The 21,374-nt window shown below is 35.7% G+C and overlaps 1 protein-coding gene and 1 long non-coding RNA gene across 2 annotated transcripts; one reads left to right on the top strand and one right to left on the bottom strand.

Annotated features, from left to right (window-relative positions):
- Positions 1-1,483: 1,483 nt before the first annotated feature.
- On the bottom strand, positions 1,484-4,948 carry LOC113275938. Its single transcript, XR_003323826.1, has 7 exons — positions 4,801-4,948; positions 4,654-4,693; positions 4,498-4,552; positions 3,099-3,278; positions 2,690-2,949; positions 2,327-2,578; positions 1,484-1,716 (listed from the first exon to the last, which is right to left on the bottom strand). It is a non-coding gene; the product is annotated as an uncharacterized LOC113275938 (long non-coding RNA).
- Positions 4,949-18,831: 13,883 nt separating this feature from the next.
- Positions 18,832-19,707, top strand: LOC113275937 (mini zinc finger protein 1-like). The gene has a single exon (XM_026525523.1). The coding sequence runs from the start codon at positions 19,064-19,066 to the stop codon at positions 19,376-19,378; it is 315 nt and encodes a 104-aa protein (XP_026381308.1). The 5' UTR covers positions 18,832-19,063; the 3' UTR covers positions 19,379-19,707.
- Positions 19,708-21,374: the final 1,667 nt, after the last annotated feature.

The raw sequence follows: 21,374 nt of genomic DNA, 5'->3' as shown, positions 1-21,374 counted from the left end.
CAGAGATGGTCGTTCCTTCATCAATAACCTTTGTGTTTCTCAAGCCATCATTATTAACTCCTTCATTCTCAACTTCGGTATTTGACACCTAATACGAAGATTACATGAGATGAGGATCATTCGAGCATAAAATCAAAGAAAATCATAAACTACAGTAAGAAAGTGATCCAACATCATCAAATTTGTTCATTTTTCATGCTGGACATCAACAAATAACATGATAGTCACAAAAGCACGTTTTACAACAAGCTCACCTGAGAAGATTTTACACTGCCCAGTACAAAACGATGAACTGGGAACAATTGGTGAAGAATCAAGGGTTGAGTTATATACTGTTCTCTTCTTATTGATGTTATCTACAACATATCAGAATTTCATAGAAAACGGATAAACGAGCAAAAGGATGTGGTCGAAACATGTGACTAAATGATAGCTGAAAATTTCCTGAAGGTCTCCTGGATGTTTACTGTTTCGTCTATTTCAGCCCCTGAAGTGCTCAAAACTTAAAACGCTTCTTGGATAAAGCTTGGAAATTTCCTGGGCATAAGGATACATATGTGGTTCGCGAAAATCCGACACCGGACGAAGATTTTATGGCGTTTTTGCTAAAAGGATGAGTTCTGAATTTTCCGGTGACGTATTTTCGGCAAAACTTTTCAAATATTCACATACATTCTCATTCATCCACTCATAAATGAACAAGTTTATACTTCTATGGGTAAAATAAAAGGGAAATACTTACTTGAGTGACCTCTGAAGCATTCAAAGAATCAGAATTGCTCGTATCAACATCAACATCACCATTATTTTCATTCGGGTTTGAGCTTTGGGAGTTTCCTTTATCGCCATCCCCCGAACGAACATCAATAGTGCTCTCCACCTCCATGGCGACATCCTCCTGTATATATTCTTAAATAATTATCATTTTTCCTACAAAGCATCATGATTGAATATACGAAGAAATACTTATGCCCTCTTCTTCATCAATCAAGTCGGGAACCGTCTGCTCAGCAGAGAACTGAAGACCGTCACTAGTGGAAAACACCAATTCCGCGACACATCATAGGGTTAAACGACCAGGACACGTCATATATATGAGTTAAACGACCTGTTCTAGGGTTCTCTGAATGGGTCGTTTATAAAGCGTTTTTTAATTGCACGACCCTAACTGCGTGGGTCTCTGAACAGAGACCGTTTCTTACGGTAACTAGATGCTGACTCGCGATGTTGGTCGTAGATTTGAATTATAATATAAAAAAAATACAGATTCAGATCAGCTGAAATTTCTGAATGGCTGAATCTGAATTAATCTTACTGGCATTTTAGTCAAACATCCAAGTCAAATTATGTCAAACAGTCAAGTCAAGTTAAGTCAAACTACAGTAAACTCAAATTAATGTCAAACTGAAATTCAAATGCAACCTAAAATTTAATTGAAATTCAAATGCAACTGAAATTTAACTGATATTCAAGTGCAACTTCAAATTTAACTGAAATTTATAATCAAAATGACAACTTTAACATTCATTCATTTTATCCATTGGGTTTAAAATTACACAAAAAAATGATGAAACTATGAGTTCAGAAAAATACATTTCCAAGCTAGCTAACAACAAAACAATAAGCTCATCCGATGATGAACTTTGCCAATACTTCATATATCAAGTAGAGCAATGTGTTGTGTCCCTGGTTTACATACGACGAAGACAATCGTTCCTGCAAAGCAAATCAACATCAGTACAATGACTTTATTCAGTTCTTAATACACGGTAGAACAAAATAAGTTACAGAGCATACTTCATAATCTCTTTTAACATAAGGTCAAGTCACAAATAAAGTGAATAAAGCAGTATGAAGATAAGGCAGTGCAATTGCTGGTGGTTAAATTGTTTGCTTCCTCAGTATGGACTATTTTACTAAAAAAAAAAACAGATCTTTCTGAGGCAAGTAACAGATAAAACTCAAAATCAAACCATTGGCATTTTGGTGTGCACAAAATTGAACTTCTAAATTAAGACAAAAACGGCTCACAACTGCCCACCGGGTATTACAATAACCCTAATGCGGCAGCTACAATTCATAAGCATCAGATTTGAAGGGACTTGTGTGCAATATTCCAAACAAATATGAATCTCAAACAAGAATATAGTTACAACACCCATTAGCACTTCATTCAAACTGAACTAGATGAGAGGGACTTGTGAGCATGATCAAGAAAATTTGAAGTATAGGACATTAGTGCAACTAAATTCATCCCTATATCTGGTTATAGGGAAAAAACATGATACGACCACAAACCTTGACCATAAAATGGTTCGATGTGTACCTCTGGTGATGAAATGGGTTTGGTGTTGTAAGCCTTGGAAGTAGCTGCTCATTGTGATGACCTTTTGAGTTCAATGAAAGTTGTAAGAGAACATTTTAGATAATGATTGTATCCAATTATAGATAGATAATTTCACAAAAGAAGAAGAGAAAAGTGATTATGTTGTCTTTGCCTTGTTAAACAACTCAAAAAATTTTCTCGCAGGAGGAACCCATTCATAGTTGCAAAGTGGAACTCCCGAGGCTTCGTCACCTGATGTTTTGAGAAACAGTAAATACTTAAACTCGTTAATACTAATAATAATAAATGTTATCTCAACCTCACATGTTGGTATGAAAAACTAAGAAAGATAAACTGATCGACCTTTTTATTCAAGCTCCTCAAGCTCGGCTGCGCTTTTCACTTCGTAAGAGCGAACGCGGTTAGCTTTTTCAAAGTCAGGTCTCATGGGCCTTGTAAGAGTAGTGTAGGCTACATCTAAAGAAGTCAATCCGCATCATCTTGGATTAAAGAAAAACAACCAGTTACCTTTTCGTCATCGTATTTCTTGGCCTCGACTTCCTTCTCCTCCTTATTTTGGGATCATCTCTTTCCTTGTTTGCTTCAGATGCTGCTTCATAACTCTGTAACCAGAATATAACATTAACCATGAGAACGATTCTGCTTATCCTAAACCAAGTAAAAGTACAAAATATCTAAGAACAAGCCCTAAGTACTCATTCTTGATACAAGACATAAGCTAAAGACAAAAGAAAAGAAACATAGGATTCACCTTGATATCCACCATTACCATTTCCATCATGGTAACCAGTAAGATGCACTTTACAACCACTGCTCAATAATTTAAAAACAATTTCATCTTCCTCCTCATCAAACACCAAATGCAAATGAATCGATTCTGTCAACCTTGCTCAAGGATTTTCACATTGAGGAACTTGTCAAAAGGATCAGCCTGTCAACAAGTTGAAGTTTAGAAAAGGTCAAATGATGCAAATAACATTCCTTACAAAGAGTAAAATGTTGAACTAATCTATAAGCTATGAAATATGTTACTTGTGTTGAACAATGGCACACTCACCTATTATCAAATTCATGTAATAAAGATGCAGAATAACATTCTCACGGCAGAAGCTAAGGTGAATATTTAGGCATCATATATGAATATTTATCATAATTGACAGACAGAGACCTTAACGTGTATCAGATTTGGACACTACATATGCACATAGGGAATGCACACAGATCATTCATTCCCTAAAATCATTCACTGAAAACAAAATAGAGACCTAAAAATCCATGGTAATGAAATATAAAGGTTAAACTTCTCATGTTAATAGTTTGAAATATCTTTTTTACATACCCATATGATGCAAGCTTTCTAAATTTATTAAAGTAGTACCGAGAATAAAAAATCTGATACAAAAATGTAACAACTAGTCATACTGTCTACACGGTTTCTAGCTTATACAGATAACAAATTGAACATCTTAAGTAATAAAATCATAAGCTAAAATTAGCGAACCACTTTAGATACGCAATATTTATGGTACATTCAATGAAAACCAGCTACAACTTGAACTAAAAGATGACAAATTCACACAAAAATTACCAACCCATCCCAATATCTGACACCTAACACAGTTCCTATCACTTTTTACTCAGAGTCTTAACATCACTTTGTAATATGATGGATAGAGATGGTATGACCTGCTAACCAAGAAAAATGGTGGGACTGATATGATATATATGAACTAATCAATTACTTATATCATAGCACAGGATATCATCAATACTCACAAGTGACAGCAGTAAAGGTGGTAGTCTGTAGATATATAGACTTCATAAATCTCACTTTTCTTTCAATAAGAATATGCTACTCAATTCATGAAATCCAAACTACTACAATTACGAAAGCAAGTTTCATATGTTAAGTAAAAATCAAAATATATAAACTACCATTCCAAGTATCTACCAGAGGATCCTTCCATATCAATTGAGACAAAATTAGTCAGAACTAAATCAGTTAACAACTGAATTTAAACAAACCCCAAATTCAGATAAAACTTTCACATCAAAATCAGTTACAATTAAACATATCCACCAATTACCTAGACCCTAATATAAAATCAAGTTGAATGAAAAGAAAAAAAATCAAAACCCAAATTCTGTACCTGATGAAGTTTGTAAAATCAAACCCTAATAACCGCACCAAATTGAGAAATCAACCTGAAATCAACCAATAATCGAAATATGGTTAAAACCCAATGAAGAGAATCAACCAAATCAACAAAAAGAAAATAAATTTTTTTAAAACTCAATTTCTGTACCTGATGAACCCTAATAACCGCACCAAATTGAGAAATCAACCTGAAATCGAAAAATGGTTAAAACCCAATAAAGAGAATCTACCAGATCAAAAAATAAAGTTATACGAAAAGAAAATAAGAGAACTTGAATTCAAACCCTAACTTTACCTGATGTTGTTTGAAAAATCAAACCCTGCACAAAATAAAGAGATGTGAAGCTTTATCGAGTTTCCATTAGGTTTTCAAGTGAAAAAATTCATGTTGAACTCTGGTTCGTGGTGGTGGTGAAGGAAGAGGTGGTGTTCTGCTGCTGATAAGTTTTGGACGAAGTGAAGTGAGAGAAAGATATCGAGATATATATAGGCTCGATAATACATAAGTTCAATCTTGACCGTGCAAAATGAAACGACCAGATCTGAAGCGGAGGTCGAGGGTCTTCGAATCGGTAGCTCATTGATGGGAAAATAGTAAACAACTTTTCTAGTTCAGAGACGGCTTATTAGCCTCTCATAATTTTTTCGTGTTTTTACCAAACCAGAGACCGCTATCTTTGGTCAACGGTCTAACTACAGTTAACGAGGGTCTCTGATGTGGGTTGCTAAATACCCATTTTCCACTAGTGCGTCAATACTCGATGGAGTAAAATTCTGCAAAGGAATAGCAAACATTGGCTTTACGATCCTAATTACAGGGATAAGAAGAAGTCATAGCAAAGAATGTGTCGATTACTCACCAAAGAAATCACTGGGGACTTTATCGTGTTAGGTAACATCTTACAATTCTTATTCCTTCCTTCTCCACCATGAATAGTTTCTTCAGTTTCTGAGAGGTCTACATCGATTCGAGGTCTTACATTACGACCGTCCTGTAGAAAATTTTGATGCAATAATCAAAATGCAATTATCATAATTTTATGAAGACTTCGTAAAGAATACTTACTTGTGAACATCCTGGAGATGTTTTCCGCTTATCACCATTAGGGAAATGCTTCAATCTTGGTCGAGTAGCAATCATCTCAACAGAAGGAGGCTCCTTCATTAAAGGTTGATCAACTCCCACGAAATCAAGTAAACGCCTGAGTTGTTGATCCCAAAAGCCTATTAACCTGGATTTACATACGTGATTCTCTCACAGCTGGGGAACCATAATTCACTTCCTTCCACATGTGTGCGGTCCAGACGGGTCATGAGCTGTTCAAATGAGGGTTTCCTTCTTCGGAAAGTCGGGACACACTGATCCATACCCATTTTCCGAGACGCCCTATCAATATTGTATTCTTACACTAAGAATTCGCCATATATTATCGATACCAGATGACCAAGGGTACAACTCAACATAAAAGACCTCTCTTCATCATCCAAATCAACACCAGACTTCAAAGTCATGCTCTCTTCAGTATTAAAATTTTTCAACTGAGAAATATAAGGTGGAACTGACACCCATGGGCGGAAGTTGAATTCAGATTCACGGTCTAAGACGTCAACGAAGCGGGTTTTGAGTCGAGGTTGCTTCGTGGACCAGCTCATAATCCTAGCATTGGCTTTTTCAGAGAAAACATGGCAAGCATCAGCATTCAATCCTTGCAAGATGGTACGTGGAATGGGTGCATAATTCTTGAAATGCTCCCACATCAAAGCTTGAAGAAACATTGTCTTGGCATAGCATTCAATCCTCATAAAACCATTCGAGATACTGGAGTCTATAACCAAGGAGTCCAAGTTAGTATACAAAGAACCCAAGAACAAACTACCTATTGGGAGTTGCTCACCCTGAGCCATCTTAATCACAAAGGGAAACACGAACGACTTCAACAAATTTCCAGCATCTTCAAATACATCTCTGGACAACCATAAACACAAGAAAGAAGCAATAGAAAACGTACCGCCAACAGGCCACTCCAAAGGAGTATCTCTCGGCCACCAATGTATTAACCAATGAGCATAGAAATCTTTGCTGTCGGATTCCTTATTAATATTCTCCATTGCGGCTGTCAAGATGTTGGAGATTGCAATTTCCTTTTTTGAAGAAAGACCTTCAGGAAGGTTACCTGTGATGGGAAGATGCAGCAAAACAACCACGTCCTCTAAAGTAATGGTAAACTCTCCCCATATGCATATGAAAGAGTGAGTTAGAATACACCAACGAGCAAGTAGAGCTACTATACTTCGCGCATCATGAAAAATGAACAGATCTCCAGGAGCTTGAATAGCCCGTATTACTTGTGCATCATGTAACTTGGCTCGAACACGAGGGAAACCTAGCATGTACCTCGCCCATCCAGAAAATTTTTCTAAGGGCCGTCGAGAAAGCTTGAATTCAATAATTGATGCAGAAAAATATCCTCGTTCAAGACAGAAACGAATAGTTGCCTGAGGAGTCACCAATTTTTTCTGAGTAACCTATCTAAGATTTATCAGAAGACGAAATGCTGGAGTTTTGAGACGCTTTTCAGGCCCTTGATACACGAAGAATGCATCCTCTATTATCGGAACGTTCTTAATTCCAGGGGTCTCATTTTCACCAATGGAAGTCTCGTCCATGCATGAATCATCCTTAGAAGCATCATTTTCTATGAACGAATCCTCCCTGGAGGCATCATTATCCACACGTGTATCATATCTGGAGGCATCACTGGCTTGGGAATCAGACATCCTTGCAAGGTAGCTGTAACATACACACAATGCTCCGCTTTTGTATATCATTCATGCAAGATGCAAATATCAGTGGAATGAAGTAACTGAAAAAAATGCTCAAACAGGCATCTAAAAAAATGGTAATTCTCAACTCTTACCTTTTTACGATTCAACTAACAATAGTGATTGCAGCGTAAGAGTTAACACTTCAAAACTTACTCGTTTCTTCGAATCTACAAAAGACGAGCAAAACTTAGATTTTCATAAAATCAATACTGTGCGAACATTCACCACGAAATTATGAAAACTAAAACATTATTTCATCATAAATATTTGTTTACTTCTAAGGATTACACAAAACTCAAGTTTTGATTTTTAAAGAAAATAATATATATATTTACATATATATATAAAAAACGTGATTAACTCACGTAAATAAAATTTAGGGACATTCCACGGTCTCAACAAAAAAAAAAATAAAAAAAAATAATCCATGAACAGTCCATGGTTTTATAAAAAAAAAAAATCTTTTCCTTCGTACTATCATTTGTCTTCAAAATGAGGGTTTATTTTGATTTTTGTGAAGGTTCACATATTTCAAGATAAAGTTTTGGTTTCCATGAGAGATCATAAATAAAATTTTATCACTGGACACAGGTCTATATATAAAAAAAAATCTCTCTCCTAAGTCAGGGATTATTACTAGTTTCTAAAACTAACGATCGAACGAACATACGTCTTCTAAAGCAAGGGTTTTCAACAAAACTCACACTCATATACGCATATATATATATAATATCAACATGAACAACTCAAGAACAAACTATAAACTTCTGAATTTTTTTTTTTGCTTACCTGGTCGGTGCCGGCCGGACATTAACGGCGACGGACGACGGCCCGTAGTGATGATCCCGGAGATTTTTTTTCTCTTCTTCTCTGCTTGGACGTGAGGAGGATGAAGAGAAGAAGGTGGTGGTCAGTTGTGTGGGAGAAATAAGAAAAAAAGGGATTAATTCCCTTTTATATCAAATTTTATTTCCAAAACTTAATCTCACAGGGATTTCCTTATTGGGCCCGACCCGTGAATCCTAAAACGACAAGGTCCCATCATCAAAATCAGTGGTTCAACACCAATTTATGCTCATTAGACGATGCTCTATCATTCCACAGGGATCTTCATTCAAGTCGTGGTTTGCTCGTACTATCAAAAATCCGGTAACCTTTTATCTTACGACTAAGTTCAATTGCTTATATTGTTTGTAATCGGAAAATCACCATTCGATGCTGACTGAGGAACATGACTGTTCCTCACTAAGCAGGGGACTTAATGTAGATGGTGGATTTTCGACAAGGTCTAAAATCGTAAACCCATAATTATACGAACTTCTGATCCAACAATCGGACGAGTATTGAGGCTCATGTCTCTCATCAAATCTCTGACTGAGAATACTGTCTCTCAGAGTATATGCAGATATGTAGTCTCTCAGCTGAGGCAACGACATATCTCATGAATACTGAGAAATTTCAGTAATTACTTCTATATAGAATCGCAAGATTAGACGGCTCCTAGACAGCTTGCCTGCTAGTATAGTGCAATAACGTCTTCAGGATGTAACAATGTTTTCCCTGACTAATATAGAAGGAATATGATGCTTCAACAAGCTCATATCACTCGATCCTTCCTGAATAATTAATTCTCCTAGACGATCGTACTAGTATAGAGCCATCAATTAATTATTTCTAATTTATTAGATTCATTCACTGAATCATTGAAAAATATTCAATGTTTTTCATAATATTTCGTTACTTCAATTCATGGTTCTTCTCAATAGAATTTCCTGGGTTAGTAATAAATATTCAACGCACGGGCATCTGAGCTACCGTCGAGTAAGCCCCGACCAAAATGATGCAAGCGTACTCAACAATAATGCATTAACGAGCACCTGAACGCACGAACGAGCATCTAAAAATACGACGGGACGATGAACCTATGCAAAATAGGAAAGAAAATAATAAATAATAAAATATTAACCAAGGCACTAGGGGACTGGGCCCACCGGCCGTTCGGTCGTGCCATGGCCAGTCCCACGCCCAATTTTATATTTTATCATATTTTTATTATTTTCCTTGATCTCATGAAAATCCATTCATTTGAACGAATATCCTTCGTTTTAAGGAAACTCCTCAGTTCTATGGTGTTTCCTTCGCATCAAAAAATAATATAAAATTGAGAAAGGTGTTGTGGGACCGTGTCTCTAGCCGTCCGGCTATGCCCTAGTCATGGCCGGTCCCACACCTCATGATTCCTCATTATTTTATTATTATTTCCCTAATCTCGTGAAAACTCCTTAATCTCATGGTATTTTCTTCAAACCATGAAAAAATAAGATAAAATTAGGGAAATTCGTGGGACCGGGCCCTAGCCGGACGGTCATGCCCTAGCCGGTTCCACACACCCTTTATTTTATTACTATTATTTTTATGTTTCCTTGATCCCATGAAATTCCTTGATTTCATGGTATTTCCTTCAAATTATGAAAATTATTTCAAATCATGGAAATAATACATAAAATTAAGGAAAACTCACGGGATCGGGCCCTAGCCGGCCGACCATGCCCAAACCGGTCCCACACGCCCTTATTTTATTATTATTATATTATTTGTTTCCTTCATCTCATGGAAACTCTTTCACTTTAAGTAAAATTCCTTTATTTCAACAAACTCTTTGGTTTCATGATGTTTTCATAAAATCATGAAAAATATAATATTTTCCTTCATCTTATGAAGTTTTTCTCAGTTTCAGCAAAAATCCCTGACTTCTTCATATTTTCCAAAGTGATTGCTCAAACGCACATCAGAAAATATCAAAATTCTCAGGACTGAGACACGTACACTTTGGTGACGCGAGCATATTACCTTGACCGACCAAGGTTGGCTCTTTGGCTTGCAAGAGGCCAGTCCCGCATATTTTCATCATTTGACCTAATTTGTTCATATTAGGTTCATACTCTTCCAAATAATTTTGGAACTTCATAAAATGATCGATATTCGATCCCGTGACCACCCAGGGCCCGTTTCATGACCTCTTGGTCGGCCACTCATCCTGTCATAATTAATTAGGTTTTATCACCTAAGGCTCAGACGAGTATTATTTTAATAAATGATTAAACCGGCAGTTAATCATCCTTTCATCAAGGTCTTCACGAGACTTTGGTATTTTACTCACTTGAGCATCTGGGAGCTATATGGTCGATCCATCATCCCATGTAGCCGGTCCCTCCTTCATTCCATGGTTAATTTTTAATAAACCATCAATTGATCAAATTAGGGTTTCGAGTCCAAGGTTCATAATCCCAGATTCAAACGCTAATAATTTTATGTTGATCTCATGATCAACATTTTATTAATTATACTCGGTCCAGTTGCCAGTATCTTAATTTAATATTTTATCTGGTTACACTACTAATTGTTCATCAAACGAGAAACATTTTCTCAGATGAGCAATATTTGCTCAAACCAAGGAATATTGGTTTAACTCTCAATATTCAACAATTCATCGAATGAGCAATATTTACTCACCTTAACTATCGATGATTACTTGAGAATTATACCTCAGTCTCAACAAACATGTTCAATTCATGAGTTTCAGAACATTTTCAAATCATGTTCAACTCAGCAATACTTGGACTCATCGTCCCATGAAGTCATGAAGTCAGCAACTGACTAACTAAATATACATCTGCTTTGCAGACTCCACAATCACGAGAATCAATCGTGTCACATTGGGGGATATTAACTAGGATTTTGTTCTGGCGGTCTATGGCACGTGGGTTCATACACACGATGAGAATGTGAGCAAGTCATGCAATTAGTTGAAGGAGTTAACAAAGTAGTGGATGGAAAATCGACCAAGTCTCCGTACGTTGAGCAACTGGTTTTAACACACGATTTCCATTTCTCTCCTCTTTGATCCCATCAACTGTCACACTTCATGGGATCATGGTGTTTACAATTCTAGCAATATAAATAAGCCTCTGAATCATGATTGAACAACATGGCAATCTTACGTCAAAAAGACAACACGAGATTAACAACTCAACGTCTGAGAAAATTCAATCATTCAGAACTTATCTTATTTTCAGAATACACAACACACCTACAATCTTCGATCATCATTGATCTCACACATTTCTCAGCTTCCCTCCTACAGATCGACCCATCCTCTCTTGTGACCGAATTTACTCTGGAACGACCATTGTCTTGGTTTAGGCTGGATTACTACAGATTGATCTCTCGAATTCAAAGCACTCCCTTCTTGCAGTGCATCTGTGTGAGGTTTGACAGTTTGCTCGGTTCAAGGAGTTTCCTCCGTACGGTCGTCTCCTCAATTCCGTAAAAACCAGCAACTCGTTTTGCCCCATCTACAAAGATACTAGAAAGAGCAAAATATTTAGAGACACTACCAATGGAACAGGGCCAGATGTAATCAAACCTAATTAGTCTATTTTGGTCCCTCGTGATCTTCATAAACATATCAAGGAGAATAATAGTGAAACAACTCATTCTACTACTGAAATTGATGGCATGAAGCATGATCTGATTAAAAAAGGAGACAATGTTGAGGAGTACTTCCACAGAAGACAAGATGTACTTGCAAATTTTGGTAATTATCTCTTACTTAAATCTTTTCAAAATAAATGGTCTGTTGATACTTTAATTTTTTTTAACATTAATGGTCTTTATTTTTAGGTAGTTCAATATGAAAATTCTATTTTGGAATGTTCAAGGTTATGGAAATTGGAAAACTAGAAATCAGCTAAAGGAACTTGTGAGAAGCATTGATCATGACATAGTACGTGAAGCAAAAACCTTTTTTCAAAAAAATGGATCCTATGATTATACTTCTAAATTTAACTAATTACAAAATCATAAATCCCATAAGATTAGAAGGAGGTTTATGTCTTCTTTGGAAAGATGGTCTGGATTTAGAAATATTTAGTTAATGAGACGCCTCAAATCATAAACTGTTATATTAGAATTGATGTTAGGGTTGAAAAAAATCTTACTTTCTTGTTTTTATGGTCTTCTGATTAATGCGGCCAAAGAAAGTCAGTGAAACTTTTTAGCCATTACTAGATTGAACTGTAATAATCCTTGGATTTTAATTGGAGATCTTAACTTAATTGTTGATAACTCTGAAATAATTGGAGGTAAAGTTGTTGATTAACAAAAATTCGATTTTTGCAAAAATTTTGTTTGATAATGCAGGTTTACATGAAGTTTCTTTTATAGGTAACCCTTTCACCCGGTCTAACAGGATACAAGGACATGTGCTTATTCTGGAGAGATTAGATAGTACTTTATTAGATAATATATGGCTTGATTTATTTCCAAAAAGTCATGTTTTCCATTTGGATCTTATAGCTAGTGACCACAGTCTTATATTACTCACTTCTGCAAGAAACCAAAACCCAACTAGGAAACCTATTAAGTTCAATAAATGTTGGCTTAGAGATCCTAAATGTAGAGAAATTGTTCAAGATTTTTGGCAATGTAGACTTCCAGGATCTTATGCTTTTAAGCATAAGAAATCTCTTCAAGTTGTGAAAATTGAATTAGGACATTGGAATATACACACTTTTGGACATATACAAAACCAAATTAAGAATATCAATTTTCAATTGAAGGATTTGCATAAACAAGGTATTGTAGACCAATCTGATGCTAGATTAATTGACCTTCATAAGCACTTAGAACATTGGAATACCATTAATCAATACTTCTAGAACCAAAGAGCAAAGATGATGACTTCAGATCCAATGATAAAACTACAAGTTATTTTCATGCTAGATCAAACTATAGAAAAAAAGAGAACCGAAATAGAGTAATCCAAGAATCTGGAGGGAACTGCCTAACAAAAATATCTCACATAGTTACTAATCTTCTCAATCATTTTGAAGGTATGAGCACTTCTACAAATCCTATAGATGAACTGATATTATTAGTCATATTCCTGATTGCATCAGTGATTCAGAAATGCCTATATTCTGAAAATCCCTAATGCTGGTGAGGTAAAGAAAGTTGTGTTCAGTATGAAGCCTTGAACATCTCCAGGTATATATGGCTTTTATCCTTGGTTTTACCAGAAATTTTGGGATATTGTTGGACCTGACACAGTTAACATGGTGTAAGCTTTCTTCCATACCAAGTATATTCTCAAGGAGTCTAATCATAATTTTTTGTCTTTAATTCCTAAGATTATTTGTCCTAAAAATGCTGCAGATTTTAGACTAGTAAGTCTTTGTATCACATATTTTAAGATAATATCCAAAATCATGTTGTACATCATGATTTACCTAAAGGTAAGTTTGTGATGATATTGAATAGTAACCATTGCTGGTCTCTGTTTTCTGTGGTTTGAAGAGGCTTGCGGTTCAAACCACAGAAAACAGAGACCAACAGTGGTTACTTCTTCTAGATTGAAACCTATTTTGAATAAACTTATATCTCCCTTTCAAGATGAATTTCTTCAAGGAAGAGTCATGACTGATATCACAGTCATTTCTCATGAACTGGTGGATAATATGAAGAAATTTAGATCAAATAAAGGGTTTCTTGCTCTTAAACTAGCTATGTCTAAAACTTCTGATAGGAATATAATGTACTTTTCTTATAAAATGTCTTAAATAATATGTTTTTCATGATGATTTCTGCAGTATGATATTCCAATGCATTTCAAGAGTGTCTACTTCTACATTGTTAAATGGTTCTCCAGGTGAGTTGTTTTATCCTCAAAGAGATTTGAGACAAGGAGATCCCTTGTTTCTTTATCTCTTCATCTTATGTATGGATGTTTCATCTAGAATTCTACTTCAAGTCAGTATGATAATAAAATTCATGGTTTAAAAGTTTCAAGAATTGCTCCTGCTATATCTCACATTTTCTTTGCAGATGATTGTCTTATTTTCTGTAAGGAAAACCCAGTTCATGTACAAGTTCTTAATGTTTATTACTAATTTCTCCTTTATATATGGTCAAGCTATTAACTATGATAAATTAATATTAGCTTTCACTCCTAAAACTGATGACAATATAAAGAGTGTTATTATTAATATCTTGAACATTAAAAGAATTGGTTTGCAGGATAAATATTTGGGTGTTCCATTTTTTTTATAGAGGAATAAGCTGCAATATTTTAGTTCTATCTTGGATAAATTTGGGTCTAGACTGAAACCTGGAACTCAATTTGGTTAAACACCGTAGGTAAGACTACTATAGCTCAAACAACTCTTGGTTCTTTGTCCACTCATCAAATTGGCAGTGTTTCATATGCCAAACCAGTTGGGAGGTCTAAATATTAGGAAGTCTAAAGCTTTCAACAAATCTCTTTTAGCTATGCTTTCTTGGAGATTGGTGAATGAATCTGACTCTTTATGGTCTCAGATTGTAGAGCATAAATATTTTCTGGATACTAATCCTAATAGGGATCCTGTTGGTCCTAAAGATCATAGGTTTGGAAGGGTATTACTCAGGGATTAAACACATTTAAAGAGAATCATTGTTGAGAGATAAGTACTGGTGAAAATGTTTTCATTTGGAAGGATATATGGGTTCTAGGTTTTAATGGTTATTTACCTTCTACTTTCCAGTCTAGTAATACCTGGATTAGTAACTGTTTCACTGCGAACAATTTCCCTTGTGTAACCCATCTATGAGATTTATTTGTTTTAACATGTGGACAATCTCGAAAAATAAATGTTGTGTGGAATTTGGAACAGCAAAAAGGACCACAACAACAACTTTAGATGAAGAACAATATGAGGCCTTAGCTGTTTTGGAAGCATTGGAATGGGCTATAGCAAAAAGGATTCTACAGCTGCATTTAGAGTCTGATAGCATCAATATTGAGTTAGTCATAAATGACTCTTTTAGTAGTATTAGTTGGACTACAAGTAATGTTGTCCAGGATTGTTTGGTTAGGCTTAAGATTATAAATAAGCAGGTATGTACATCTTTCAAGAAAACTGCAAACTCTTGTGTAGATACCTTACCTAAGTATGGAAGATCAACTTTTTCAAATGACGAATGGTTTACTCCTCCAATGATTCTATTAGATGATTTGGAAAGGATTGCATTTCTGTAACAGTTTAGATCTATCAGTTAAATCTACCTTTCCTATCAAAATAATAAAATGAAATCGTTTCAATTTAATTGGATAATCCCGAAGGAACAAAGATGAACTATCCTAGTGAAAAAGTAGGCGATATGGATTGTGGTCGAAGTTGGCCTTTGGTAATTAGGTGGGGTTAGTTTGTTTTGTACCCAAATTAGAACCAACCTTTTATGGCTTGGGATCAGATATGACTAGCTTATTTATTGTTACATTTCATTCTTTCCCGAAACGATTTGATAAAGTAATCGATGATGATATGAATATATAATCAATTAGGTCAATTTCAATCTACCTGGCTATTGAAGAGGATTAGAATTATCTACAAATGTAAGATAGATAGGATAAGTCAAACGAAAGTGATGGATCTCAAAGCATGTCGTAGCTTTTGTGCTACTATTAGTATATTTCGGTCCGCAAGTCAGTTTCTTATGATTTAGAAGAGTAAATTTTTCATAAAATTGGTTAAAAAGTCCAAAATCAATAATTTTTGGGTGAAAAAGACATGTAAGATTTGGTACTGTTTAAATGGACAAAAATGTAAAAATAGTCATGATGTAAACAGTTTCATCCTACCCATTTTCAAATACTTTTTCTTATTTTTAATTTACATCAGGATGCATCTAGTTTCATCCTTGTTCTTTTTTAAGTTTAAGCCAGGATGAATCCAGTTTCATCCTTGCTTTTTTTTGTGTGTCCATTTCACTTGTACTAATTTTTACTCGTCCATTAAAACCATGTTTTAAAAATATTTGGACAAATAACTCATTTTCCGTAAATTCTTTTAGTCGGCAAATTTAATTATTAAAAGACGATAGGTATGCATTCGACGTGCTTCATGATGTAGTTAGCCATCTGCCCTTTCGGTAAACGATGTTGCATGGCCATTTGTCTCCAAGTGCGAATCGACTTTCTCATACCAAGGGCTATGCCGCTATGGAATGGAACGTTTTTGCACTCCATCACTTTCGAGTTGAAATTGTGTAGGCTTGGAGGAGCGGTATCACTACTACTGCGAGTGACTCTTGTTGTCCCAAATTATGGCAAATGTTATTTTTAATTAATGGTCAACATAGTCAACCTTCAGTTATGTGCCATTTTCATAAAACTAAGCAAATTCTCGACTCGAGCCCTTTTGATCCCTACCAATGCTACCACCATATAACAAATATTTCCAAAAATGAAAAAAGAAAGGAGCAGGAAAGGCCAAAAGTGGGTTAATCCTCTAACCCAAGTAGTATAAAGGATTATATAATATATGAGCCAGGAGCATGGAGCATGAGCTAGGTAGGGTTGGTGAGTAACAAAAACGAAGGCATTATTTCCATCATCCATCATATTTAAATCGATCATCTAATCCTAAACATAATAACAACAACAACACTTATTAACGCTCTTGTGTTAGGCCCCCTACATGTTTCTATTCTCTCTGTCGTCTATGCACATTTCTCATTTTTATTTCCAACGGTTTAGAATTAACCTAGTACTGATAAAAACAACAGGTCACACCACTTCATATACAACACACAAAAATGAGTTACGACCATTCCAGGATATGCATGTTCAGTGAGTTATAATGGCCGAACTAATCAATTTGAGATCCTATCCACCTATCATCTAGTTTGTTTCATTCAATTTAGGATCCTATTAGCTAGTTTGTCACTCGACAAGCCATCAAGTATATAGTACGTACTTCGCACCATTATTTAGCATTCCGCCACTCGATCTGATGACCTTTAGTTTTTTTGGTACTGGCTTAGGAACTTTTTGTTATGTTTAATTTGGGAGTATTAATATGAACTTTAAATGATGTGGCTTATGTTTAACTGTTGTGGCTAAATTGAAACCACTATTAATGTAGTCCAGTGCATTGATGAACAAAGAGTCTTTTCATGTATATCTAGTTAGTTAGCTAGAGTTAACAAGAAAGCCTGGTCGATCACTCAATCCGGAATACAGCGGAGCAGGAAAACTTGATTTCTAGACACTTAAAGAGATAAAAAGAAGGAAAAAGACAACATGGTGAGTTGATTTGTTGCGAGAACACATTATGAGGACAACGTTCACAGATTTGATCTTTAACTGTCAAATGCCTAAACTGTTAATGTCCCCATAAATTAATTAAGATCTGATTTGATTCGGGACCTTTTGTTTTGGGCGAAAGGATTTGATTTGGACCTCAGAGGTTTATTTTTTCTTTCGAAATGACCTTAGAGTTAGAGGTAGTCCTTTGAAGCGATATATGCACATGTTATGTGTAGGCAGGCAGTACATAAGTGAGAGTTAAGTCGCAAACTGCCAACGTTGGCCAACAGTTGGTCTAAGGATGAAACCGAAAGTCCGTTCCGATCTGGATACCAGAGAAATCAGTAGTTTCGATCTAATGAGTACCATTCCTTTTCTAAACAAACGTTTGAAGTTTATCTATAGAACAGTAAAGAATGTACATCATCTCTTCTATATCTGGCTGTTTTTTTTTCACTCTTTTCATCAAGAGTGGTATTGGCAAGACTTGAGTTTAGATTAAGTACATCTTCCGTAACTTTAACAACCTACTGAATGGATACATGAAATTAATTCTATTGCAACTAATTAAAAACATATATAGTAGTGATTGTAAGTTATATATGGGGCGGTGGCTTTTCCGTACAGTTTTTGGTACATTTCTTTGATATCAAAATGATAAATTTAGGTAAATAGCTAGCATTTAGACATTGAAATCGTTTCAAGGGACCCAATTAATAACAAAAGATTCTAGAGGAGGTACTTTGGACCACGCCCTTATTCCATGGAGTAAATTAGGTTAGGCTAGTCATTCCATAACAAACCAATCCATCTTTTTGGTTGTAAAAGTGAAGTTTTGCCATCGTTTTATGATAACATACATATGACGACTATAATCTTTATAGTGTAAAGCTTCCATTAATAACTCGCTATTCATAATTGATTAAAGAATTGGAGGAGATCATATCCAGAAGTCCAAAAAGAAGATTATAAGCTCTATATACAACTGGGTCAAAGATCATCCATCTCTGAGTAGCTGGTTTCTCTATAAGATATAGATGCTCTAAAATCTAGATTCTAAATGTTTTTTATGAGAATAAATTTGAAATTTTGGTTTTACACGTGAAATTTTGAGTAACACTATATAGTGGTGTCGAGTGAGTATGTATTTGGCTCTGATATCATGTTAATAGTCCAAATATATTAATGTATGAATTGAAACTTGGGTTGTCCAAGGGACGTGAAACTATTGTACCACTATGATTATGAGGGCATCTTCCTCACAAAATTATTCTTTGAATCATTTCCTTGAACGTGTGTACCTAGTTAATTAGGCCCCACGTATTGGCTGGCGTGACTTTGGTGCAAATGGTTTCCTTATAAATCCGTAAGGTGCATGCTATCTTGATAGCTGGATAGGTTTGCTATAGGCATGAATATGACCTAACTTGGTTAGTTAGGCTTATATTGTTTGTAACTTCTAATGCTCTCTCTGTTGCCATTTCTACACCTAGCTAGATAGATTTTCCTGAGTTACTCATCCTCATAGTACTGAGCAATCTCAGTTGAAGAAGATCCGAGGAAGAAAGACAAAGAAACCACGGGTGAATTAGGGTTTTCGAATATGAAAAAGAGACAGCAAGTTGGTGCTCGAAGAAGTGAAAGATCATCAGATAATGGCATGATTACTAATACTTCTTCTTCTTCTTCTTCATGCACTGTAATGAATGTTAGATACGGAGAGTGTCAAAAGAATCATGCAGCCAATATAGGAGGATATGCAGTTGATGGATGTAGAGAATTCATGGCTAGTGGCGAGGAAGGGACGGCAGCTTCCCTGAGATGCGCTGCCTGCACTTGTCATCGGAACTTCCATAGAAGAGAAGTAGACTATGAAGTTGTTTGTGAGTGTCCTTCTCCTTCATCCAATGGAAGATAAAGATTTTCATATATAGATACATATATACATGAACGGCTATTAATATATGTAATTAAGCAAACGTGACTACTAATTCGATGTTGTGTTTTGATTGCTGTATTTGTTTAGTTTCTGATGATTAAAAACAAGAGAAAGTAGTGACTAGTGAGTTGGATTGGGTTGTACTTATTTGTTTGGTATGTTTAAATTCGAAGACAATATGTTCTTATAGAACACCTTTTGTTTGTTTGTTTTTGAATCTCTGTATTATTGATTGTGTTATCTGTTTTCTTCTTGAATGTAATGAATACATAATATTTTTATATTAAGATAGGTGTGGTTATTTATGATTGTATGTTCTTGAAGATGATGGTGTTTAAATTTATGGTGCTACGAAAGTGATCATGATTATATTTTTGTTAACTTGGTTGAGTAAATTGGAATACAAGCACCGTATCAAGAAAAAAAAAGTTTAACCTCAAATTCAAAATTAACTAGGATGTTAAGATAAGATTATATTTATTTTTTTCACGGGAAAGGGCAAATTGTGATACATGTGTGCACATATTTCATCATCAAACACGTGTATATAGGAACATACGTGGAGAGCATGCGGACAAAGTCATCAAAGCATGATGACATGTGCCCACAGCTAAGATACTCATCCCGCCGACGTTGGATCTTTGCCCAAACAAATCTAAGGGCAGAAGTTAAAAAGATGTACCGGTAACACGATGTACTGCGGAGCACCAGATAACTCCCGAAGAGTTACTTTATCTCATCCCCAAAAGAATCCAAGATCAACGGTGGAGAGAAAATGAACTGACACGGATGTAACAGGGGCAGAAGACACTTGCCTGACACGAGCAGGCACCTCAACTACCCGCATTAAACACTCTGAGCAACATACGTGTCGATCAACCCGTGGAACGAACGAAGACGATCCTGCGTGATGAAGTAATAAACGAAGACCCCCGCGGGATGGACACAGAACACAAGAAGATAAGGCTCCAACGGTCCTCAGAGATGGGTCCCACCTAACCCTATAAATACCCCCTCTCCACCAAGAATAAAGGGATCAGAAAAACTGGAGGAGAAGGAGAGAGAGAAAAGATTGTAAGTGTAAGTTAGTCCTTTACAATAGACAGACCTATGTAAACTACAAAGTCACTCGACTATCTTTGTAATCATCAAGTACATAGTGAAACAACAACCCCGTGGATGTAGGCCTTAGTGCTGAACCACGTAAATCCCGGTCTCATTTACACTTCAGCACTTTATTTTTGTCTAACGCTTCATGAGTTTTACTTTTATGCTTCGTTTTCTTTATCTCCCCTTGCGTAAACGCCACTTGCAGTGTTCTTAGATGAGGCTATGATAAACCCGAAGGTTTTGAGCCAAGGAATCAATGTCATTGTATTATCAGCACGAGTTGGTACCTAGAGTTTGAATATTGTTTGTGAACATATAGATGCCCTCGTGATTTACGTGATCACAATTTGGCGCTAGAAACAGGGACTTCGTCCCGGTAAAAGATTTATCTTATCCTGTGATTTCATAATTAAATTAACGTAAGATTGCTCTGCTTCTTTATCTTTAACAGTATTTATCTTTTATTAACTTTACCATGTTCAAAAACGCACCCGTTGTCTTCGGTACTACCGACAGTATCGTCGTTTACTGGTTAAAAGATTTATTACTTAGATCCACGGATCTACATTTTTCTAGATCTCGTACGGACCTATCTTTCCGTTGGATTTTCGTAAGTTTTCAAAGGATTTACGTGCAGTTTTAAAAGGGGCTTTCTCACGTTTCCTCATACTTTCAATGAATCCGCATTTTTAATAAGAATTTAATCCATATACTTTAACTCATGTTTTAATCAAATGAGCTTCCCTAAGAGTTCTCTGTGGCCCTTGGGCAGTTTCTCCCTGTCGTGGAATTAGGAATTTTCGCAAACTAACCCGATCCGCGCGGACATTTATGTTTCTCGCTGTTTGAAATTCCCTTGTGCAGA

This window comes from Papaver somniferum, chromosome 4 (assembly GCF_003573695.1).
Source record: "Papaver somniferum cultivar HN1 chromosome 4, ASM357369v1, whole genome shotgun sequence".
Classification (NCBI taxonomy): domain Eukaryota; kingdom Viridiplantae; phylum Streptophyta; class Magnoliopsida; order Ranunculales; family Papaveraceae; genus Papaver; species Papaver somniferum.
Note: the sequence above shows the minus strand (reverse complement) of the source record. Positions and strands in the feature narration are given on the sequence as shown.